Here is a 27,014-nt window from a genome sequence, read left to right on the forward strand (position 1 = left end):
AATAAAAAGTCCTTTAATTGTATTTGGGAAACTAGTTCGTCTTCTATTTGTTTCCATGAAGGGTTTGTATCGTCTTGAAATCATTGTTGTGATATAATTTAAAGTTTGGGCAGGCCTAACAACCATTTCCTTTTCTTTGCTGCAAAGCAGTCTATTTTCTTTAGATTAATTCACTTTGGAGATAGCTGCGTCTGAGGTTTATTTACAATAGGAATGTCCAAGGAGATGGCTACCATGGCTGCCTCAAGCCTTTGTTTTTTGATGGTGGTGCTAGAGGAAAGGTCAGAGGATCATCCATGACATAAACATTTATAGCAAATTTCATGGCAATCTGGTCTGCAGTTGTCCCAAGCTGTTGGACCGATGCATAGATCAATGACTGTTATTACCAGCTGCAGGCCAGGACAAAAACCTCTTTTTTCAGTGGAGAATAAACCTTTATCCTTAAAAATCCCTGAAGTTTCTGAATTTCAGTGATCATGATATTGTTTAATATTGACCATGCTACAAAGATACATGAATGATTTATATTGTCCTACAACAGTGGTAACCTCTACTTGACTTGTCAGTTAGATACACAGTTTGAGTGAATATAGCCTCAACCACATCTCCGATCAAAGTAAACAGCACATTGCATTTTGTAATGAATTATACCCACAATGATAAAAAAAAGTGCACTGTGGGAGTTTGATAGGACTGATGATGTATGTAATCGTTTTTAAACCCAAAGCACACCAAAGTAGATTTACGGGAACCACAGTCCTTCACACTCAGTCTAATCTGTTAGCTACTGACACTTGCAAAGTATGTGAAGACACTCCAGTCCTAGCTCTTCAAATAACTGGTTTATCTTCATTCTGACTGTCAGTTCAAAAATCAAGAACAAGGTGGTGCTACTACAGTGGAAAAACCCTGAATGATTCAGAGAGATGCAGGCCCTGAAGCATGCCATGGCCTCATAATACTGAGAAGGACCCACCGCAGTTCTTTCGGCACCTCTAAGGCCACAACAACATGGGAGGAGCCTCTGGGGCAGATCCAGGTCACACTGAAGAGGTTTCTTCTCCTAGCTGTCCTGGGAGCACATGTTTACCGTTAGCATGCTAGGATTTTCTAATTAGCCAAAATACAGCTGTACAGCAGAGGCTGTTGGAATGCCATTAGTTTTTCAGGTATTTAGTCATAAACCAAAGTATTGGACAAACTGAAATTTTGATCCAATGATGGCGCTCGATGAAAAGTTAAAAATATACAATTCATCCTTAGGGGGGGCATGAATGTCTGGACCAAATTATATGGTAATCAATTCAATGAAAGATTTCACTAAAAAAAAACACAAATGTGAACCTGCTGGGGACATGAAATTTATGTTAAATTTTTTTTTAAAAATCCATGGCACCTTATTCAGCAGTTGTTAAGATATTTCACTCTGGAACTTTGGTGGACAGATTGACTGACGGATATAACCATCCATCCATCGAGCCGGGCTGCCAGCTTGGCAAAAAACTAACTGTGGTCACTGGAACTGAAGCCACAGACGTCTATGCTGTTCAACGGGCACTTCGATCACTGCTACTGTGATGTGGCACAGACCTAAAATGCAAATGGTGGTGGCTACTAGATTACAGATGGTTTACAATGACAAATGAACAGTGTGCTTATCAAACAGACCTGATGGAGTATAAAGATGTGAAAAGCCAGCAAATTCAAATAAATCTTACTTTTTATTAAATCCCATACATTTCATTCTTTCAGCATGGTTAAGGAACAGGCAATACACTGATAAATAATAATAATAATAATAATAATACAAGATGAGGTACAACAGAATCACAAAAGCAGAAGTAAAAAAAAACATCCTGAAAAGAAAAATTCCCCCTTAATTTGTGAAATGGGCACAACAGTAGAGTGCAGATGACATGATGTGGATTCCTCTGCTTACAAGAATTATATTTAACATTCTCACTGACTGCAGGTGAGAAAACTATTTGGTTGAGACTCATGTCACTTCTCTGTTGGCGTTTTTTTTTTTTTGCAGTTTCCAAAGATTGCGCTCATTTCACAAAACGTCATGAGGCCAGGCTGGTTTAAATGAAAATTGACAGAGTGCATGCATGTACATATACAGGATGTGGGAGAGCACATTACTCTTGTGCAAACATTTTGGGTGGTCCAGATCTGACAGAAAACCGACTTTGCTACATCATATACTCGTATACACACGCTGTCCTGCGGGACAGGCTACTAGCTGTAGCACATGCAGCACTAAGACTGAGGACACTTTAATGTATTAACAAACAAAACAGCAACAAATAGGAACATTGTAAAAACACTAAAGGCCAAACCAAAATCACACAAACACACTCTTTATTAGGAGTAGTTACAGTCTTGCATGCCATATGTGGTGCACATTAGGTCTCTGGGCATTTTGTTGTGAAAAGCACATTCTCTGGTTTGCAGCTGATGGCCTTAGCGGTTCCTTCCCATTATTTTAAGGCAGTTTGGATGTTCATGTTCATTTTGCTGCAGATGTTTATATTACTGAAAGGGACATCTTCAGTGCAGTGGCGGGGCATGGGAAGCATGTGGGTGATGCATCTTCAGTGCAGTGGGAGGCATGGGAAGCATGTGGGTGAGGCATCTTCAGTGTAGTGGGAGGCATGGGAAGCATGTGGGGGAGACCTCATAAGGAAAAATATAATTACAATATAAAACAAGTGAATGTGGTGACTTAATCAACAGGTGTGAGCAGAAATGTATCATCCAACTGTCCATAAAATGTTATTTTTCCTTCAAATAACACAGGAATTACATTCTCTTCTATGAACAGTTAAGGCAAATCTGCTTCCCTAAAGTCAAGGATGATTCAGCGAACAAGAAAAACTGTTTTCTGTTTCATAGTTGTTGTTTTTCTGTGTCAACTGAAGTTCATCATACTTAACGCTTCCAAGGCAAAATAAAAAACAGAAATGCAGTTCTGTTCATTCCATTCCTTCCTTTGGGAAGAAAGGAAAAGAACAGGAGACATATTTGTGCTAAAGCTAGGATGCAGTCACATTCTGACCACATAATGTGATCACAATGATCCATTGTCCAGTTGCCTATGTTTATTTCTTCTTCTTCTTCTTCAATGAGGAGTGTGTGTTATACAGAGATGATTAAGATTCGATGTGTGAAGTTTATAAAACTGGAGGATAACACTCGTCTGTGCCTTGTTATTGCATGTTTGTATTATCTATATCGCAGTCTTCATTAGGAAACAGATTAGTGCAACCTTGCACTTGGGACCTTGATACAGAATTCAACATTTCTGGGTGTTATGGTGGATTAATATTTTCAGATGAAACACATCTCTTGAATTAGTTTCCATCAGAGCTCAGTACTGAACTTATGAAAAAAAAAAAGGCTTTAAGAGATAATAAAGACACTTTTCCCCCCAAAACAAATCAAAACTATAATTTTGAAGGAAATCCCTCTGAAGACAGTAAGTCACAGTTTGTCAGAGCTTAACTTCATTCAGTTTGGAAAGGTCTGCCTAAACCTTTGGGATGCACAACAATAAATAATAAATAAATATCATCATAATAAATCACCAAATCTAAAAGGAATGTGAACTATCCCTCGTGGGGATTTTCCTGTACTCTTCGTAACAATGTCTCCATTATCACTGCTGTCAGCGCCACGACGGGAAGATTTCAGTGTGTTCTGAGAAGCACATAGATGGGATGAGTGAGCCTGTGTTGGACCAGGTTCAAATTAATATTTTTGCAGATGCTTACTGGTGGTGGAGTGCTATTGAGGGTTACGAGTTAGTGTAAGAGTGTGAAATTAATTTAAGTGAATGAAATTATCGTATCATGGCTTTAGTGGTACCCACTCACACATGTGCATGTGTGCTCTTTAGCTGAGAAGCTCCAGGTATGTGACAGGCACTTTTCCTTTCTGGTTTCCTCTCTCTCCAATCAGCCAGTCAGAGTCCATGCCCGGCACTGTGTAAACTGTGATGAGCTGCAACACAGAGGACACGGAGATTTCAACTCAAATATACAAAATCTAAAGCTAAAACATTTTTTTACAGGTAAAAGTGGTTTAGAAAAAAATATTTAATGACCTCTAATTTCATGGCCAGTTGTTATGTTCAGTGGGAATACTCAATGTGACCCAAAAACGAAATATGCTGACTGTGCTGCATGATGCAACTTTTTGGTAGCAGACATCCTCTTCATGTGCAATGTAGAAGTTATACAACAGAGTTGAGGGGTTCACTGAATGGTTTCACTATGTGATGAGGATGAAAGTGATAATGACTCATGCGTTTCACAACTTGTAAATCTGTTACCAGTTTGGGTTTGGCTGAGGACATTTGCCAGCTGTCCTCACGTATCCCACTCTCCCTGAACTTCCTGGCAACACTTTGATTTGACCTCGACCCAGAGAGAGTTTTGGCCAGTGGTCAACAGTCAATGTTTGATCCCCCTGCAGCAAGTTGATGTTGTAAACTCACCTCATCAGCGAGAAGGGAGAGCTCACTGGAGTCAGCAGCATCGTAATCATAAAGAACTTTGGCCTTTCGGGTTCCTGTAGCTGGTGCCTGCACTTCCTCTATCTTCAGTGTGTCTGTCTCCACAGGGCTGCTGACGTCTTCTGATGCAGAGCCAGCAGTAGTCCCGGAGTGAGTAGAGTTCAGCGCAAAAGCGTTGGGAAGCCTGAGGGAAAGCAAGCAGACATGACGGTCAGAACATACATGTACAGTACACGCAAAAAACAAAAATAAAAACATACAAAAACAGCATTAGAAAGCTGGCAAATGTGATGGTCAGAACATACACACAAAGAGAAAGATAAATCTCGTCAGCACACAGGAGGACAAGCGTATTATGGGTTATACTTACACATCCTCATCAGAACTGAGGGCATAAGACAGTGAAAATGATTTGTCATGATTTGACGATGCAGAAACAACCCAAACGGACAGACATCCATAGGACCTGACTGCTACTGAAGACAAATACTTTGTTTTGTTGCATTTCTAACAATAATTTTAACAACTGCAAAACTGCCTTAGACAAAGCAGAACTCCGTTTATATCTTTGCAATATATTTGTATCTGTATGCCTCCTCACAATATGTAATAACTGGATTTAGATCAACACTGAAATGAACTGACGTCAGAGGTTTCAACATTTACTTTCTTAAATCTTAGTTTAGGAAAATCTAAGTTTTTATTTAATTCAATTACAAAAATGACAAATGCATGCTTTTACTTGAGGAAAGCTTATTAAAAACTATTGAAATAAAGCTAACTGCTGCTCCTGCTCTCTGCCTGTTGTTATGGAACAACAACAACATTCAAGATAATAAAAAAAAAAACAATGATTATACAACAATAAGGCTGTAAAACTTGAAATCCTTTGTTAAACATTAAACATTTAGGGCACATAAAACTTTACTCCAACAACTCATAAAACTGCTACACAGTCATTTAGAAACTTGATATTTTCATAGTGTCATCTCCACAGCTGCTTCTCACCTTCCCAGCTCTTTCTGCAGTTCTTGCATGTGGAAATGGCACTGCTTATAGTAAGCTGCTTGGGCCTCCACAAACTCATGCAGGCAGCGCAAGTGATTGACCTGCAGAGATGGAACAATCCCTCTTAAAGAAACAGATTTTAAGCTTTTGTCCTATTCAAGCACAAAATATATCACAAAAAAAGAACTTTTTTTTTTTACCATGTTTGTGCCTCTGTAAAATTGTTTCACCAGTATAATACCAAAAAGTTACCCTTTGGTGCATTATGACTGTAATCATCACCCTTTTATTTTGGGTATGTCATTTTTTGGGCTTGTGCGCAAAAGAGGAGGTGATTGTTAAGGGGTTAAAAAAGCAGGAGATCAGTTTAAACTGAATTTAAATTGGCTTTTATGTTCTCAGCCCTATTCACAGCGTATTAACTGTGATGTTTGTTCATCTATTTGACAGCATTTACCGTATTCAAATCAACCTCAAAAAAGTTTCACATAGCACAAAACCGTTAATAAATACAATTTTATGGAACTTAAATTTAGATCATTTATGATTATAGGTCTTTCTAAGGACACATAGGTTTCATTAACTCTAAGACACAAGTGAGTGGTCTCAGAGGGGTGTTACTGACGTACATGTGTACTGCTGATACCCTCCAAAAGCAGCCGTGTGACCTCCGCCTGTCGGTCGAACTCTGTTTGGGCCACTCGGAGCTCATGTTCAGCCTGAAACAAAGAGAACCATATTAGTCATGTTAGTTCATATCCCTCAAAATATCCAGACATGAATCTTTAGACATACTTGGGAATTAACGACTGGTAACGATCTAGATGGATCTAGGTCAGGAGGTCTCAAATGTTTTCATGCTGCAGAACCCTCAGACGACACACAGGATTTAAAACCGTATTATCCCACTAGAACACTGCGCTCCCAGTATGCAGGCTTACTGGTGGTCCCTACAGTCTTTAAAAGTAGAATGGGAGGCAGAGCCTTCAGCTATCAGGCTCCTCTTCTATGGAACCATCTACCGGATTCAGTCCGGGGTGCAGACACCCTCTCTATGTTTAAGAGTAGGCTTAAAACTTTCCTTTTTGATAAAGCTTATAGTTAGGGCCGACCAGGCTCGCCTTGGATCAGCCCTTAGTTATGCTGCTATAGGCCTAGACTGCTGGGGGACTTCCCATGATGCACTGAGCTCCTCTCTCCTCCTCCTCCTCCTCTCCATCTGTATGCATTCATGTAACATCAATGCATGTCACTAACTTTGCTTCTTCCCCGGAGTTTTTTGTGCTTTCTCATCTCACAGGAAAACCTGACTCCCGGGCCGAACCTTCGCGGTCCTTCACAGTCCTGATGGCATCCTTCCCTGGCTGTTGCTGCTTGTGCTTGTTGTTGTTGTTGTTGTTGTTGTGATTGTTTTTCTTCTGTCCCCCCTCCCCCTTTCCCTCTCTCTTTCTCTCTCTCAACCCAACCGGTCAAAGCAGATGGCCGCCCACCAAGAGCCGGGGTCTGCTTGAGGTTTCTACCCGTTAAAGGGGAGTTTTTCCTTACCGCTGTCGCCAAGTGCTTGCTCATGGGGGAATTGTTGGGTCTCTGTAAATTAAAGAGTATGGTCTTGACCTGCTCTATGTGAAAAGTGCCTTGAGATGACTTCTGTTGTGATATGGCGCTATATAAATAAAGATTGATTGATTGATTGATTGAAAAGGGAAGGTTTTCGTTGTATTGTACTACTGAATTGTAAAATCTGATAGGTTTGGAGTTATGGATCCATAGAGTGGGAATAATGGTCTCAGTATGCCTTTAATAAAGTGCATGTCTGACTGTCTACCAGCATTTTAAACAACTTTTCCAACAGAGTGTACAACTGATTGCATCAAGACCACACACACACGCAAAAGACACTGAAAAGATCATGAAAGTGGAGAACAGGGAGGAAGACATACCACAAGAACCACATCGCTGACGTACTTACTTTTTCAACTTCCTCACTCCAGAGCTAAGAGGGTCAAAGCATAAAACAAAAGGGAGAGAATGAGGAAAGAGAAGTTATGACAAAGATACTCCAGAAGACCTTCTCACCATTGAGTCATGTGGTGCCCAGATCACCGAGGGCCCGCCGGGGATCGAGAGCTAAATTATAAAACCCAATGTATAATTGCTGGAACATGTCCTCTCAGCGGTGGTTTTTTGCGTTAGCCACTTCCTTTTAGAAAAAAGATTAAGGTTTGTTTGAATCAATCACTAGTAAACACCTACACAAATATGCAGCCCAGTTTTTGTGCGTTCTTTCACTTTGATCATGTCTTTTGCAACACCCAACATTTAGCCAGTGTTGAGCCAGTTTTGTCAGCCAGTAAACGGGGTGGATTATATGCCTCTTGTGAATCTATACAGACTACATCTACTGCTCTATGAATAGGCAGCACACACACATTCAGAGAATATCTCATTTAGGCCCAAACCAACTTCCTTACATAACCTGTTACTATAATCACGTTTCAACTACGGTTGATATCTCGCATTTTATTTTAATCCTATGGACAGTGTATGTTCAAATTACATTACACATGTATGAATCTTTTACTTTTGTCTGTTTTAGGCCCATCGAGGTACCATTTAAAGAGTCACTCCTGAAAATCTCATCTTTACTGATGTCCTGTGGTTTAACTTCTCACCTGCAGGTGCACTCCAGGCCCCAGTGACATCACTGTTTGGTGTAATTACAGGAGCAAACCTATTGTATTTGCTCATCCGACTACACCTCATTACTGGGGTTGGTCAGAGGTGAGACAGACCTAAAACTTTCACCTGTCCTGGTCTTAAGTCCCCCAGCAATGAAAAGTACGAGTACGAGTCTAGGTCAAACTATTGCGCAACATCTGTCCAGACTGTTAAATTGTTTTCATTGGCATGACTCATGCTTACTATTTCATAAATGCAAACATGACACAGAGGTTTAGTACGCATCTCTGATTATTATCACCAGTACTGCACAACACATGCTTATGCCAAAGACCTTTTTAAGGCCTATAATATCACTAAAGAATCTTAAGTTTAACAAGCAATCTGTTACTGATTGAACACCATGATTGTTAAGTTGTGTCGTGCATGAATAGTTGCAATTGTGTTTAGTGACACAGAATTGTCTCCTTACCGCAGAGGCACTGGCAGAAAGCACATAGTTGCGGGGTCTAGTCTCCTGAAAATCCGGAGCCATCTACAAACAAAGTAATGTGATTTAATATTTATTGGGTTTCATGGATTTCAGCAAACAATAAGCGTTAAGAAATGCAGACAAAACAATCAGAAAGCACATAGTTGCGGGGTCTGGTCTCCTGAAAATCCGGAGCCATCTACGGACAAAGTAATTTGATTTAATATTTATTGGGTTTCATGGATTTCAGCAAACACTAAGCATTAAGAAATGCAGACAAAACAATCAGAAAGCACAGCAGATGTAAAACCGTGATCTCTACACTAAAAGCTACAAGACAATCTGTGCATCTGTATTAGTGGCTGATAATTCAGTTCATCAATATACTAATAGAGTTTCAATTAATGTATGACCTTTGGATCTAATTTACATCAGTCATGTGGTCCACTTCTGATGTGGAAGATATGGATTCCTTCAGATAAAAAGCTTAAAAACACCTGAGATTAAGTTCAAGTTTGTTTGTTTTTTTACATTTTTTAAAAATGTTCAATAGCAGTTTTGTTTTTTGTTCTTCATTGAAAAAGGGCAGTCATGTGCATCAGAGTTCTCGTGCCAATCAATTGAATGGGAGAGACAGATGACACTTGACACCTGCCCACACACTTTACATCAGGCGTGTCTGAACTCAAAAGAGAAAGGTGCAGAGAGCTGATGCAACACAAGTGTATGTCAACATCTCCTCCAGCACCACAGAAACGAATGACTAATCAGTCTAATTCATTACTTGAACAAGCCAGTAGTACAACATGCACATGCTAACATGCATATAGGTTGCAAAAGTTCAAATTTTTTCAGTCAGCCAGCCAACTCTTAGTCATCAATCATAAAACAAAATCTGATAAAAAAAAGTTTATCAGTAAAATAAAAAACAAGCTTGAAGAAAAGCAGATGATATTCTGAGGAACACTCATTGCTGGATCATGATGAAATAAGGAAGGGCAAAATTAATCAGTTAGGACTTTCTAATACTGACTCAGTTTGTACTCTTGTAAAACAAAGTTTGCAACTCAACACCAATTCTTGTGCAGAATTTATAACAGTGTAAAAAAAACTGAATCAGATTTAAGTACAAAATCTTTGTGCCTCTCTGCCTGTCTGTGCTGCACAGCCACCTGCTGGCAAAGGCTCAACAATGAGTACAACTGGGGTTTGTTTTTTTCCCTGACAATGTACAAAATAGATTTACATCTACCCTGTTCTGTGTACATAAAAGGATCCTTGAATTTTGGGGGGTAGAGACTTGCCTTGACACAAAAGTCCTAATGGATTTGAACATTTTTTTGGTTGCAGTCTTCCAAAGTCTTAAAAGCAGCCATTACACATTATTATACAAGCCAACAAAAAAAAAATTACAGTCAAGTCCTATTTGCATGGGATTAGTATTACCAATGATTTTAGAAAAATAATTGCATTAAAGGCATTAAAGTGACAAATTACATGCTGTACCCTCATAATCCTGTGCTTAGCAAAAATGTTTCCACGTTCAGTCCAGAACATTTATCTGGATGAGGCTGTGCACTGAAAACCCAGTACGGAAAAAATAATATTATCGCCACTGTCATTCGTTAAGGCCCGTTGTGAATAACGGTCGCGACATTTGCTGTGATTTGAGAATATCGAATTATCTCAATTTCTATTTCAGATTTTTCAATAACAATGCAGATGTTAGGAGAAATTCATCAAGAATTACACAAGATTCACACTAATCCCATGAGAACAGTTAAGGGTGCATTGGTTCAACTCTTTGCCTTGGATAGGTTTTGAGTGGCATTCAGTTTGTGGGGCATCCATATAACCATATAAGACAGATAAGCTATGCATATCAGGCTAGGTGACGGAGCCCAGTCATAGAAACCATTACTGAACTGTTGCTGTTATATAATCCAAATTTATTTTGTCTTCCAAAGAGGATATTGTACTTCAGTCTTTATTCACAGAAAAGAGAACTCATCAATCTTTTCAGCTTGGAGTAAATATCTGCATGTTGTGTAAGTTACCCATTGACGTATCATACGAACAAAAACAGGAACAAGACATTGACCTGAGTGGCTGCCAAACCAAGAATTAAATGACCCAGCCAATCCCCAGTAAACAGTTCCCATAAATGCTCTTATTAATAAACAGTGACTGTTAGAGTGAACAAACGCATCCAGTGAAAGCACAGGATTTTTGCAGGATTTTCCCATCATATAATATATATATATAAGACTTTATCGACATGGGAGTCAAACTTGAGGTCAAGTAAGGTCAGGTTTTCTAGTTCATTGCTTTGCTTTGATGTCATCGATGATTAACAAGTCTCCTGTCACCACTAACTGAATGGCATGGAAATGTTCTTAAAAGCAAGTGAAACAAGGAAAACAACCCAGACAGGAAAAACAACCTGTGTGCAAATCTTTAGAAATGTTTTGATACTCACTTCACCCTCGCACTGCAAGGTTATGAATACAGAGATAGTTAGTCATGGTTCATGTGAGCACCAGCATAAGTTTGAGTTCATAATAATGATTATGGGAATGGGAATAGAGAAGGGGAAAAAAGGAATATATATATATAAAAAGGACTCACTGCAGCCTTGGCCTCTGCCACCTTGGCCTTCTTCAGACGTGTTTTACAGGCATCCAGGTCAAGACGAAGATTCTCCAGAAGCCGCCGTTCTTTCTGAAGAACACACAATGACACTATCAGGGGGACATCTATCTGACCTGAGCAAACAATCTGGGTCACAGCTTGATTCACGACAACGTGATAAGATGGTTATAACGGAACCGTGGACAAACTGCCACAAGCTTCCGAGGAAATGTAGAACTTAGTGTCATACAGGAGGAAAGGCTTGACTTCTGATTATTGAACATTTAGAGTTCTGGGCTGTGAACTGTGAAATTCAACATTTAAGTTGGATTCATTCTTAATGCAAGGGGTTAACGGCAGTTGCTCCTATGTTTCACCCCTTGATAACACCACTACAACAGTATGAATATGTGTCATATCCTGCGGCCACATCCCGCTTTAACAATATTATAATCCCCTTGGTAACAGTGTTTCCCTTCTTTTATTTACTTTGTGATAAGTGGTTGGGCGTTCCATCCATGTAACTTCTATTTTGCGTTTAACCCTTTCATGCATGGTGTCCATTACAGTCGACAGGTATTTGGAAGCAACCTTATCAAGTTTTTAATCATATTTAATACATCAAATACATCTGTCCACTCCAGTGGACGTCATGCAACAAAGGTACATTCTGTCTATTGGGCCTCGGTCATGTATTGATTTCCATAAATCACTTTTTACTCCGTTGATGCATGGTGTCTTCATGGTCACTACAGTGGACACATTTTGTGGATTTTTCACTTGTTTAAGAGTAAAAATAAACTACTTTTTTTTTTTTACTCTGTGATTTAATAATTCATGCATGAAAGGGTTAAGGAATAGGAGACTTATGCTATACAATCGCTGTCTTTATGTTCATTCATTACCTGTGATCGGCCTTTTTCGTGCTTATTTCAGACACAAAACCGACATGCTAAATTACCATCATATAAGCATAAAGGGGTACATGTCTAAAATAATAATAATAATAATAAAAATAACAATAATAATAATAATAATACGTTTATTTAGTATAGCACCTTTCACAGAAATGAAATTTCACAGGAGTATTTCACAGGAACAAGAGTTGAAAATAAGACCATAAAAACATACATAGTGTAAAAACATGTGCCACAAGTTAGAATAAAATAAAATAAAAATAAATAAATAAATAAAAATAAAAACATAATCAAACAAACAACTCAAGAAGACACAAACGCCAATTTGAAAAAGATGGGTCTTCAATAGTTTTTTAAAAGCTTCTACAGAGACTGCTGACCGTATTTGTACAGGGACAGAGTTCCATAGTGTTGGAGCCACAAACGCAAAGGCACGATCACCTTTGGTTTTCAGCCGTGAGCGAGGGACAGCCAGCAGGTCCTGGTTGGAAGACCTGAGTGACCTACTGGCGACGTAGGGATGGATAAGATCCATGATGTATTCTGGAGCCTGTCCATGCAGAGCTCGATATGTAATAGTAAGAACCATAAAATGAAACCTAAAGCGAATGGGCAACCAGTGCAAAGATCTTAGAATAGGAGTGATGTGAGTCATCCTGCTGGACTTGGTTAGCAGTCTTTCAGCTACATTTTGGACCGTTTGTAGCCGGTTCACAGATGCTTTGCTGAGACAAGTGAAAATGGAATTACAATAGTCCAAACGGGATGATACGAACGCATGGATGATCATTTCTAGTTCCAGTTGTGAGACGATGGACTTGAGTTTAGCGATATTTCGTAGACGGAAAAAACATGTACGGGTCAATGATTTAACATGCTCATCATATGACACCAAGATTTCTTAAGTTTGACCTAACAGCTGATGAAAGGGACCCAATACTCTTAGCTACCTTGGGAGCTATACTGTCAGATGCAATAATGAGAACCTTTGTCTGGTCAGTATTAAGCTGTAGGAAGTTGTTTGACATCCAGTCCTTATCAGCAGTCAGACAGTTGTGCAGCACAGACAGTTTATCGGGGTTATCAGGCTTAAATGACACATAGAGCTGAATATCGTCGGCATAACAATGATAGGAAACATCACTAAATTTGCTGATAACCTGACCTAGGGGGAGCATGTATAAGGCAAAGAGATAGGACCCAGAACGGAGCCTTGCGGCACACCACAGGGGAGGAGGGTTGATGGCCGAAAGGCATGAGTAGAGAGGGAAAGAGATGAGGGGCTAATGCTAGCTCTGACAAGTCGCTGCAGTCCTTATTTGACCAGACAGACATATCCGGAGGTGCTGGAGTGACAATGTTGTTAATAGTATCAAACAGGACTTTTGGGTTGTGCTTACTGGTGGAGATAAGGTTGGAAAAATAATAAGTCCTCACATCTTTAATCAAGCTGTTTAGCTCGGTTAATAGATCTTTGAAGTGGAGACGGTGAACGGTTTCCATAGTCGCTCTGCCGTCCGACATCTACGGCGGAGACAACGAATGGTGTCATTTAACCAAGGAGTTGAATTTATGGATGGAACAGGACGCAATTTATAAGGAGCCACTTTGTCCAAGATCGTGGAGCAATGGGAGTTAAAAGATTGGACTAGATAATCTGTGTCTGCTTGAGGAAACAAAACTGCATTTGGGTTAAAAGCTGCAGAAAATTGCCCAGCAGTGAGGTGATTTAAGATGCGAGAGCATTTCAAACTTTTACTGGGCAGAGAATCTAGTTTAAAAAAGGTTGAACAAAACACAACTATGGTCGGTAATAGGCAGCACCTCAGAACAAATAGAATCAATAGATAAACCATGTGTAAAAACGAGGTCCAGGGTATGCCCCCTAATGTGTGTGAGCCCAGACACATATTGAAAAAAATTGAAGGACTCAGTCACGTTAAGGAAATCAGCATCAAAGCTGCAAGTGACATCATCCACATGAATATTAAAATCACCAACCATAAGAACTTTGTCCAACCTAATGATGGAGAATTAAAAAAATGGCTGAATTCAGATATAAAAGAATTATTAAGACCAGTTCAAAAGAGGTGAAGAATGAAGTCTTCACTGGCCGACTCTCAGACCAGAACAAGAACTCCATCCCCGCCCGTGGATCTCAGGCCATACTTATAAAACAGTCAACATGATTCCAAATGACCTATGACTAGAGCAATGTATGGGAAAGAAACACTGAACCAACAGTGACGTGTCTGACTTACTGTAATGGTCCTCCAGTCTCCTTCCAGAAAATTCCTGAGGGGGGCAAGAAAGCTGATGGCTGACGTCTGAAGGAACTCTCTCTCTGCTGCGCCTAATCTTCTCTCACATTCGCCCACCTGGATCAAAGTGCCTCCTGTAAGAAACAAAACGGACCCAGTCACCTTAAATTCTTTCTCTCTGTTCAAACTGAACCATCCTCTGGATTACAGCTGTGATAGTGGGAAATGGCTTTAGTATCCGTCTGGATATAGGAGGCAGTACAGGCCTACTGCAGTGAGGCCGACCGTGTCCAAAATCACTCCTTTTTTTAGTATAGAGTGCTCTACATTCATCCTTAGCTATTTTATTTGAGTGTCAAAATTCAATTTGTCATATTTTATAGAGGCAGTTACCGTTTTACAGTTCAACACCTGTCACTGATGATGCAAAATGTTGATAATCTAATGCTCATTATAGCGTAAACTACTATCATATAGGGAATAGTGAATGAGTGAGCGAGGAAGTGAGTAGACACAACACCAGGACAACTGTGGGACCAGATGCTTAAAACTCTATATACACAAAAATAGGCATACATACTCTTTTTGTCAGCTTTACAAACCTTGTTGACACACAGGTACAGACCTTATTTTCATTCCCACAGGAAGCTTTAAATGGTCATAGTCATGACCTTAATCATTACTTCAGTACCTCAGTCTGCTCCACCACAGCAGTGTAATTTCACAAACTTTATATGTACCCAGGGAAACAATGTGATTGGTTGTTAATAACACAGTTTATTAACATTTCTATCTGGCTTATGATTGGCTGACTAAATGTGTTGCTTCTCTCTTCCTTTCACAAAGTACAGTCTAGGGCTGCAACTAACAATTATTTTCATTATCAATTCATCTGATGATTATTTTCTTGATTAATCGATTAGTCGTTTGGTCATTAACATGTCTGTCACTCACCATTTCCCTCCAGTCCAAAATGCAACTTCAAACTGAATGTTTTGTCCCGAACAGACTCACAACAATAAATCAATTATTCACAGAGGACATGTTAACGTACCGTGTAACAGCAGGAAAAGCACAAGTGTGAGTAATAAAATGAGTGATTTAAGTTTCTCAACTCAACTCACTTGGCTGGGATATTATGTTTTCCATTTTCTGTGCATGTGCACTATTTATACATCTGCCCCTGCTTACTGGAAGGCAGCTGTGTTTCGTTAAGTCTCAAATGTTAGCGTCACTTTCCTTCAAAGGCAATGCCAGAGAAAACATCTTTCTAACATAGTGAAATTCATTTCCCTTACTATCCATCATTCTTGTATTGTTGATATCTGGTTGACATTGTGGGTGTACGGGATGTGCTGTTGCGTGTAGATTTCTAATTTGTATAATGTGTTCTGTGTGTTTTTTGATTGTGCTTTGAGTTAACTCTGGTGCAGTGCATCATTAATGTTAAAAACTACACTGTCCCAAAAAATAAAAACAATATAATACATGGATTTATCAAAACAAAGATCTGCAAAAACCTTAATAATGTTGGGATGATTTTACACTTTTAAGATCAGCCATTAACTACACTAATACTGTTCTCTCTTTCTTCTGTTACATGCAGTAGCACTTTTCTTGATTTGTGGTTGTAACAACATGGTCAAACCTCAGTTTAGTGTCATATAGTCAATTTAAGTCAATGTTCATTTGTATAGCCCAATATAACAAAGCACAAGTTTGGCTCTGGGGGCTTTACAATCTGTGCAGCAATATTACATCCTCTGTCCTTAAACCCCCGATTCAAATAAGGAGAAACTCCCCCAAAAAACCTTTAATGGGGAAAAAAATGGAACTGGAACAGACCTAAGCCCATAACTAGTGGGGTCCCTCAGGGGAGTGTCCTGGCGCCACATTTCTTTTTATTGTATATTAATGACTTTCAGTTAGGGCAGACAGAAATAGCAGCAAAACTGTTGTAAATTATTAAGGCTATATATCTGTCTGTTCTAGATAATCGTTCACAGGGGAGGCCATTGTGAAAGAAGGCTTTCGTCCGGGAGTGCTAACCCGCTGACCTTTTTCCTGGGAGAGTTGAATTGTCCAGTGGCCGGGACCGACCCTTGGAGATTGCAGAAACCTCGGGGACCTATGTATGTATGTTAGGGTCTTTTTGAGAGAAGGCTGGGGTCACCTTCCAGGAAATGGGGACAGTGGTAAGCAATCTTTGGTTTGTTGGTAATTGTGATTAACTCTGTGGTAATTGCATTTGTTATTTACTTCCAAAATTTTTAGGAAAAGAAAGGGAGTTTAGTTCGAAGGCATGCATTGGTGGTTGTTGAAGTTTTAATGGCGTTATAGATACTCTAAGCTTAGAGAGGGATTTCCTAGGAAATTTACCTAAAGGGAGAGAAAATTTGTCAAAAGACTAGATATTTAGCCAGAAATGCAGTTCTGCTAGAAAGTGCAACATTTACATTTCTGGCTGGGGCTCTGATTCAGTGTCACTTTGATTATGCTGCCACCTTCTGGTACAACAGCTCTCCACAACTCATTAGAAACAAGCTGCAGACTGCTCAAAACAAGCTTGTTAGAATTATACTCACATTTAGAGCCGGCAAACTTCCGAAACTTTAATTATCCCAGCGTGGAAAGAAGAATGATGCAAACTAAGTTAGAATACGGACACAGCTCCCGGTTACTTAAGTAACTACTTTAGTCTCATCAGAGATCATCGTAACTATTCAACAAGATCTCCTCACTGTAGGGGTCAAGAATTCAGGCCTCTACCTGTTTTTCCTTTAATTTGTCACCCGTCTGTACATTGAATACTGCTGCAGCAGGGGAACACAGAGAGCTAGCAAGCTCATTCGAAGCAAAATTGATCCTTGCATTTCCACAGAGGGGAAGGGATCTGATTTATCGGCCTGATACATAAGCCTGTAAAAGCCAGTGGGGTGAAGGACATGATGAGAGCACAGACAAGGTAACAAACAAAACATTTACAAAGTAAATGAGAAAAATAATCACTACAAACATAATGTGCTTTAATAAATCACTACAAACATAAAGTGCCCTATTTCTCAGTTAATCAAATCAAGGCATCTTTTCAACATTACGAGTCCCACTGGTATACAAACCTTTGTCTGAAACCACTGCATACTAATCCTCTTTGTACACATCAAGATACTTTTGTATGATGCACGAATAAACCATTATGAAGAACTGTGATCAGATTTCAATGCCATTGCTCATAAAATTTTAGCTGACACTCCACTTTCTGTATTTCCCCAAATTGGGCAACACATTGAGCAATAACCATGTAAACATTTCCATTTGATGGAATTTTAAAACCACACATTTTTATTTATTTCATATATATATATATACACTCCGCTTTATTATGCACACCTGGCTAAAACTAATGCATTTCAATACAACAGCCCAATAAATTTTTTCTTACCTTCTTAAGTGTCACAGGTTTTTGTTGAAACATTATGGTCATTTTCAAGGCTGTAGTCTGAGATGTTGTTGAACTGTAATGCATTATACTGACAGATATTTCTAATATTTAAGTTTAGTCCACCATCATTGGGTGGAATGTGGTCACTTTGTACCTGTCTGACATCCACACACTATATGAGCCGAACCACCTCTAGATGTGGTCAGTTTGATACCATTTCAACTGCAATGCATTCAGCAAGAATTTTAAAAAATCATACATTACTGCCTGGGTGTAAAAGACGTCATAGAGGCTGTTCACACTTGGTTTTAAAATGCGTTTGTGGACACCCGAGACACATTGCTGTTCACACCGGTGTCTATCATGTGTCTCCAAAGTGTCCAGCTGACCACTTGTGTTCAGATTTCGTTACTGCCTACGTCACTTCTGCATAATTATTACGTCAGTCTCTCGCCAGACAAGCTCTAGATTTGCCAGAACTACATGTATGAGCTATTCCAACTGTTGATACTGGCAGGACAAAATCATTTGGTGTTGGCGCACTGACCAAAACAACCACCGCATCCTGCATTGATGACGTATTTTCCTGTTATGTCCTTGTCTGGACGCATTAGCGTTTACACTACAAAAGATATGTGGTCAAATGTGTCCCAGACCACTTCTGCAAGTGGTCTGAATGACAAGATCACAATGCATCTTGGTGGTTGTTTACACTTGTATTTAGCACTGTCCACTTTGGCATCTAAACGTTCATGACGCATTTCAAGACCAAGTGTAAACAGGGTCATAATCTCACTGGATTTTTGACTTACCATATGGAGATCCAGGTCCAAATTCCTTGGCTGCATCCTGCATATATTGACCCAGCAGCTCTGCATTGGTGATTCTGGACGGTGCCTTCCTGTCCAACTTTTCATAGAGAAACTCCTCAATTCTGGCACCTGCAGAGAAAGTGAAGAGGAGTTTAATTAGGGAAACAAAGAAAAACCTGAAACTTGTAGTTCTTTTATCCCTCACACTGATTAAATGAAAACTACACCCAAAAGTAAGAAATTATGTATCATTTACTACCCCTAAGCAGTAGAAAAACTGTCTTAATCCTTTACTTAAACCTGCATGAATCAATATTTTTCAATCATTTAACTCTTGTAATGCAGAGTAGTAGTACCAGTTTTGGTTTTATGGCATGTTCACAGTGTGTCATATTGTGTGGTTGAGTCTGAGCAGTGCTCAACCACGACTGTAGATAGCAAATAAGTTCTATTTTTTTTTTTCCTCAGGCATAAACGGACACAAAAAGAAGGGTACAAATATATAAAAAGTCAGTCATTGTACTTAAATTCACTGGGTGGCCATGTTAATGTTGCTCTGTCTCTCCTGGGTATAAAAGTAGGAAACTGTTTGCTGACAACTAAACCTAAATAACGACTTTATAATGATATGTGTTGGATGTGGCCAAATATCAATGAATAAAGTACAATTGTCATCATCACAATGTAAAAATACCCCAATGTCACAGCTCAGTGTGTTAAATGATACATGGTTAACCTGTATCCAGCATTTAATGTTGTAGTTGGTCCAGGCATCGTCAAGGTAAATTATACATGTATATATTATTGAGTAGCATGTTTAGCAAGTAAAATCTTGCTCTGTAAAAAAATCAACTACTACTCATGGAACTACTCAAGTGAAAAAAACCCATCAGTACCTTGAAATGATACTTAAGTACAATACTTAATTGTTCCTAAAATATGCATTCTCTGTAAACACATGCGAGGGAAAATGTTTATCATGGGGAACTGTTTATCTGGGTGTAGTATTTATTTAATCAGCATATGAGAGGCTTCTTTATCCAACTGCAGCATCTGTAAGTAAATTAGGTAACTAAAAGAGTAGCTAAGGCAGAAACATGTGGGGGGACAAAATAACATGAATACCTTACAAGACACATATGAAGACTCACCAACTGGGTTGCTTCATAACAAGACTCAAACACTTCTGACAGTCTTAACAAAGATGTATTATAAGGTCTGTTATTTTGTCCACTACCTGTGATGCAAATGTCGGTAAATCAACACCACACACACACTATAATCTCTGACAATGCTATAGAGTTCAATCACAACCTCAACATTATACACTTTACAAAGGATTTATAATTCAGTTCCTCCACCTTAAGAGTGTACTGGTGCTCTTTTGGTGTCCACCCCTAAACGTTAATACTTTAATATCACATGACTGTGATGTCTATTAGGCTTGGGTGGTTTTCATACCAAAATGCCTTTGAACTGTACATGAGGGTATACAATACTGCAGCAGAGCATAGGAACATAGTGAATGATAATGACTAGACTAAAAAAAGGAAAAAACAAGGCGCAAATACATTCAACATTTGGCAAAGAGTGCAGATAGCTCTGAAACTAGCTTAATTTATTACAATATTGATAATACTGCAAGGATATAAAATACCAGTGTATACCATCTTAGTAAAATACCACCCATGTCTAATGTCTGTTTTGTAGGATAAATGAAATCATTACAGAATTACAAAGATATAAGAAATATAAAGAGATACTGTATATATAAAGTAAACATTTTTTCCAAAAGTACACTATGTAGCAAATGATTTAAAGTATTAAGCCAGGAGGCCCGAGTGTCATGCTCCAACAGCCAGTGACTTCACATAATTCAGACCAGGTCTTTAGGTATCCTTTACAAATTCATAATAACACAATATTTAATGATATTTCTATTAAACAGAACTTACACAGTATTAAACAAGTCAGGACGTCTTTAGTGCACATTCATGTTTCTGCATTATTCTGTGAATTTGGTCACTGTTTTATTATATAGCACATATACACAAAACATATTCTACTGTAAATTAAACACAGAGGCTCGAGGGTCATGACATCTTTTGGCCAAACTGACACACACTCAGATTTTAAAAAAACAAAAAAAACCATGAAGAAATGTTTGGAGTAATCAGCTAGCTAGTTGTCAGGTCATACTGTACTTGTGGAAAAATCTGTACGTCAAGACAGAAAGAAAGAAATCTGCAGCTCCCATGAACGTACCTAAACACATGAAAACTCATGGAAATATTTCCAACTCTAGTACACATACACCACAAACACATGTCACTACACACAATCACAGACTGCTATATGTAGCTGGAGTAATGAGCATAACATTTCAACTAGTCAGAGATGATGTGAGGAAAATTATGAACAGGATGAGTGTAAATGGTAGAAATATGGGCAGCCAAATTCCCCAAAGGTACAGATTAAACCCTGCCCCCATTTCTGGATGAGCCTCTGTTCCACTGGCTTTTATTGCTCAATGTAACCTCTCTCAGAGGGTTTCCTAATAATATGATGGTGTGGTTTTCTGTTCTGTTCTACTCCTCTACTAGATAATAGACTTCACATAAAAAAGAAGACACTTTTGTGGCTGAGACTCATGGGATACGTTCTCGATCGTTGGCTAATAGACTTCACTTTTCATCCCGGCTCCAAACAACTGCGGCTAGATTCAGTGTTTCATGTCTGCATATCTGAATAAATAACCTTAAAAACACAGCAGAAAGGGAAACCACAAAGACTTGACATGCAAAAGTAAGTTCATTAGTAACGAGGACCACTACACAGTCTGTGAAAACAGTTGCATTATGGGGAATGTAGGATCCAGGACATCACAGCCTCTGCTTCTTTGTTTTATCTGTTTTTCTTATTCTGCACTCTGAATCCCAAAATATCGACAAAATGAATGAACCAACAATTTATGAAATAATCGAAGAAATTATTCATAATCATATTTTTACTGGATATCATATTTATTATGCATTTTCATGATGTCACTTTTCATAATGACAATTTATTTAATTATTGGCCTTTTATAACAATAAAAATGATGAAATAACATTTTCATAATTAGTGGTTGAGTTAATTATTGTTATATTGTAGTTAATTATTATAGTTGAGAAATTATTCATGTGATTATATATTTCAGAATGATTTATTTATTCTATATTGAACACTTTGGGGCAACATATGAAAAGTTATAGTGAAAGTCATTATCCAGTAATCTAGTAAATATATTGTGGTTAAGAAACACAGAATAGTTTCAAGCTCACAGCTTGGTCTGAATGAGTAAACAGATTATAAACCCTTTTTATAAACATCCTTCTTAATTGTTTCCCGTTGGTGGGATTGCATCATGCTGTGTGATATGATTTATTTGGTCATTTTTTACCATCCAAACATGATGTTTCAGTCTTGTAGAAAAACAGATGGAAAATGAATAATGACATACATTGTTCAGCTGAGGCCAGTGAAACAGAGGCTGAAATAAAAAAAGCAGGCAGGACGTCGACTCTCACAGATAAACACCCACCAGGATTCTCATTTGGCACAGGCTGACCATTCATCCATGTACAGCATGTGCTGACTCACAATCAGCTATGTGCCAGAAGAGGATTCATCCTTAGTTATATCCTGCTAGTAGTGGTCGGCACTGAAGTCACACTGTTTGAGTCTCAGTGCGTTAAAAATGCATTTTTACAGCCGACTTTGATCTTAATGACCGACGGATCATGTGTTGATTCGTTCAGCAACCACTTCTCTGTACCGATAATTCAAAGGCATGAAAGGTTTCCACAGCAGGGCACTAGAGTAGGGAGGCAGAATACTCACCAGTATGATCAACTGTAGCATGGAGAATCAAAAAGTCAAACGTTAGAGCTCCCTATTCTCCACTTTTGTCATTTCATATCACTGTAAACCTAAAGTTAATGCTAATACGCTACATTATGTACAATGTGTTTGACCTCTTTGAGCTGATGTGACATTGCAAACACGCTTGCTCTACTTTCTTGCACAGTGTTTCAAAACTGTACTGTCTGACATGTTTTTTGTGGTTATGTGAGTCACAATGCACGACTGAGTAATTATTCAGAGACAACTTACTTTTACTTTTACTTTTGCATCAGTCATAATGATTACTAACAAGGACCATATCAGCAAATTTGCACGTTTCAGCCTTTTAGCTACAACTTTTTGTACTCTGCTTAGAGTTTTTAACCACAAATAAAGATATGAAGCAATATTTTTTTTTTATGAATGGATCCCCATTATACATGATAAATGGTTTGTATCATTCACGTGCATGAGGACGCACAAGGTGAGACACATTATTGCTGACGATTTTACTTTATTCTGATTGACAGATGTAGCAATGTGCAAACATGGATGTAATGCACTCATTTAAATAACTTTTTTAAAAAAACGGCTTGGCAAATGTTTTATGAGGAAGGAAATGCATTTAACATATTTGTTACACCTCAAGAAACACAAACATAACCTTTGTTTGTTTACTCCAAAAGTCCACAGGACACCTTTAAACTCTGCTCTGTGATGCATTCAAGGACTGTTAAAAATGAACGCCTGAAGACAGACAATAAACAAACATTGACAGAATAAAGATATGCTACAGCGTTTGTGCTACGTTCATCCACTCACGACGGTTCACAGTGCTTGTGCTTCATAAATGAATCTGTTTTAACGTCAAGACAGTATTAGAAGTCACTTTAACGATGCCAGTGATGTTAACAAATGTCACAAAAAGTCAACGTAATTTTATCTAAAATGAGACACTTCATAGTTTGGGCAAAAGCTTAACATTGTCTCCTCTTCTATAGCTGTCCTGTAGAGATACAGAGGCGTGGCTCTGATCAGCTGTTCACAGCAGCTCAGAGTATTTGTACAAAAAACCAGTAATCCAACAAGAAGAACTGTGTGTGTTAGCTTGTCTGCCCTCAGGTCGTAATAATTTTAAATAAAGCTTTTAGCTCAAGTTCAAACAGGAAGACGACTGTCAGCCTGTTTCATCATCACACTGAGCTCTGTCTCCCGACTATTATCCAATTATCTCACAGGGCTCTGTCCGCAGGCTTTTCTATCATCCGATATTTTAAACCACCTTACCTGCTTTGTCTCTATCTACTGTCACTTCAGTCTTTGCCTCATCAGGGCTTCACCCCTCCCCCACCCCCACTCCACCGCCACCAGCGTCAAGGTCCCCGTCTATGACTCTCCTGGGGATGTATATCTGATTGGGCTCTGTCTCTCTCTATATATATATCCATTTAATCGAGGGGGTCAACGCCAAAGACTTACAAATAAAACTTTTTGTCAACTTGTATCTTCCCCGATTGAACTGAAGTTGAACAACAGGTGTTTACAGGGGGATCAATTTACTTTTTTGTTATTATAAAATGTGCGTTGCAGACGGGGTGCCGAGCCAAACGACAATAACTACTGAACCAAAATAAACTGAATTATTTTGCCCCAATATGCCAAATTTACATGATTAGCTGCTCCATCCAAAATGTGATTGTTTCTGGCATCAAAGGCTTCCTGTTCAGCAGCTGACTTTTCAGATTTCAGATGTCAGAGTGTTCTTCAATTTCTAATCACCAACGTGGTCCTTTACTTTAGGTTCTGCACTGTCTATTATACTATTACTACTACTGCTATTGTTATCTGAATTACACTGATGGAAAAAAGAAATTCAACATTCAGTGACTGAAATTTCAAGACAATAACAAGTGAATAACGTCCTTCAGTGTTTTATGTGACCGTTACGTGTCCTGCAGGGTAACAGGTGGTATATTACATTCATCCACTTTCACTTTTTATCTTGCTACTAGATATCTCATCTTGCTACATTTCTTGGTTCAAACCTCAATAATATAAAAATAACTTTCAAGGCCAGATATTGATAATAACAGCAACAAGTGCATCGTTGTAAATGACTCAGAGCTTCAAACTCCACCCGGCTCCTGGGCTGTCACAATGCAAAAAACTACCAGAAACTCAGATCCAGGTGTAAATGTTTCTGATTTCTGTGGTGAAAACACAACATGACCTTCTTCTTTCGCTGTGATGCCTAATTGAACTGTTTGTATTTCAAATAAACTGAAACTTTACAAACAGTTTAATCATTAAAGAAAAGGTTCTTTCATTTTTCCATCAGTGTTTTGAGTCATGCCTTACTTGGCTGGACTTTATTTTGTTGTTTATTCTAATAAAATGAACTAGTATTATTGTTTTATGTTAGATGGCGATATCTGATAGTGTCTTTTTGTAAGAAAATCTTTCATTAAAAGTGTATTATAGATGAGCTACCATCCCCCTTATGTTGCTTTATACATCAGCATTCAGCGCAGCAGTAGTTCTGCTTGAAGAGAATATGTACTCTACTTTCCACCTCTAATTTTAGGATTGCTATGTTGATGTCATACTTGGGTTGGGCTGCAGCAGGACTTCAGTCTGTCGGTAGATCTTCTCAGTCCAGTTTTTGGTGCAGTCTGCACGGCTCATCAAGTTCTCATAGTGAGCGTCCAACTCGGTCTTCTCCGCCTGACCCAACTTTTCCTCTGTGAACTGAAGCAGAACACACACAGACACACACACACACATACACACACACACACAAACAAACACACAGCTATATTACTGTGACACGGATGTTCTGCCTCATCTCTAGCATCTGGCTGGGCCTTCAACTGTTATAAACATGATGAGGGATCAACCTTGAAGTCATGATGTCAAGTCCAGTTAATGAGCTCTGCTCTCACTTGACACCACTTGACGCCCATCCATGTCATCCTCAGCTTATCAAAAAGAATAAAACTTAAAGTCCCCCTCCACTCAAAAATATGTTTTTCTTCTTGTTCCTACACTTGGATGTTTGAGCTTCACTGTGCAGAACGCTGTATGTGCAGAGTTTGACACTAGAAGAAGGTGAAAGTGGAAAGTTTCTCTCTACTCATTGAAAAAACTATTTTAAGGGGCGGGCCTTAAAGCATGACTTGTGACATCACAACTACTTTGGAAGCCAATTCTGGTCCAATGTTCAACTTATACATGTGTGATGTGGAAACTTGAAGCCTCCAGTGCACAAACACTGAGAATGGACTTTACAGTGAAGCAAAAGACATCTTCTGTGAAGTAGTTCAACATATGAAATTAAATATATTTGCATATTCATAGAATGGAATTTTTAATGAGGGAGAGGAAGTAGATACCATTTTAAGGTTTGATTAAAGATTAAAGATCTTTAATAAACATGAAATTGTCAACTCATCTGTTTTAATTGTGTCGACGGTAAATTCATACCAGCAACTGGTAACATCACACTAGAATGACAACGTGATCCTAGTGACGGAAAACACTGACAAAGATCGTAAATTAAACAACGCTGCCTTAACTTACAATGCAGGCCCAAACTTTAAGCAAGACGCGGCTGAATATCACGTTATTTTATCTGCTAGCTGTGTTCATACGTCGCGTTAGACATATGACAGTCAGGCACCGAACAGCGGCGTTTAGTGAGTGACGCTGCTGTTACAAAAACAGCTGTCTGTCCATTTAAAAGGAAGTACACTGCACGAGCGATTAGCACGAGTATTTTCATTTACCTGAACAGCTCGTGTGAAAAACAGTCCCGCACCGGAGGCGAGCTTCTTGACGTTGAAATCCATCGTGTTTGTATGTGACACACAGCAGGACAGCAGAAGACACCAGCAGATAGATGTTATAGCACAAACCCACAGTCACGTGACCACTAGCACGGATGGGGCGATGAGGCCTCGTTACGTCACACACATATGAGTACGACTCATGGATGTATAACTTCCGGTGCTGATATTGTTTACCTGAATTTTTGTATATTATCCTTTTGTTTACAATAATAATAATAAAAAAGAATGTATAACTTTCGCCCCGCCTCCGCTGCCGCTGCTTCTCACAGAGGCATTCTGGGAAATCGAGTTTTCATATGTTTGCGCTGTTAAAAAGGATGTGTCTGTAGTAATTAAACAGTTTTCTGTACATTGAACGGACACTGATTAGTGATAACAGCGATGCCAATATTTAGGTGGATTTATCTTAGATTTGAAATAATTGAAATAGCTACAGTTGCTCGTGACCACTTTGATTGACCCAAATCTAATGGAAACAGATATAATGATTACAATACATGGTGTACAATATCATATCATATCATATCATATCATATC

At 38.8% G+C, this 27,014-nt stretch overlaps 1 protein-coding gene across 7 annotated transcripts; it reads right to left on the minus strand.

Annotated features, from left to right (window-relative positions):
- Positions 1-1,705: 1,705 nt before the first annotated feature.
- Positions 1,706-26,605, minus strand: LOC121904289 (endophilin-B2-like). Of its 7 annotated transcripts, none has more exons than XM_042421956.1 (13): positions 26,415-26,605; positions 25,236-25,377; positions 18,745-18,873; positions 14,491-14,624; positions 11,310-11,402; positions 11,161-11,172; positions 8,682-8,744; positions 7,500-7,523; positions 6,160-6,249; positions 5,531-5,631; positions 4,505-4,706; positions 3,882-4,008; positions 1,706-2,641 (listed from the first exon to the last, which is right to left on the minus strand). In XM_042421956.1, the coding sequence occupies exons 1-12, from the start codon at positions 26,475-26,477 to the stop codon at positions 3,901-3,903; spliced, it is 1,161 nt and encodes a 386-aa protein (XP_042277890.1). In that variant the 5' UTR covers positions 26,478-26,605; the 3' UTR covers positions 1,706-2,641; positions 3,882-3,900. The 7 variants fall into 7 exon arrangements, with proteins under 7 accessions (XP_042277890.1, XP_042277888.1, XP_042277886.1 ...); XM_042421954.1 differs by having other exon boundaries at positions 1,706-2,682; XM_042421952.1 differs by having other exon boundaries at positions 1,706-3,705.
- Positions 26,606-27,014: the final 409 nt, after the last annotated feature.

This window comes from Thunnus maccoyii, chromosome 9, assembly GCF_910596095.1.
Source record: "Thunnus maccoyii chromosome 9, fThuMac1.1, whole genome shotgun sequence".
Classification (NCBI taxonomy): Eukaryota; Metazoa; Chordata; class Actinopteri; order Scombriformes; family Scombridae; genus Thunnus; species Thunnus maccoyii.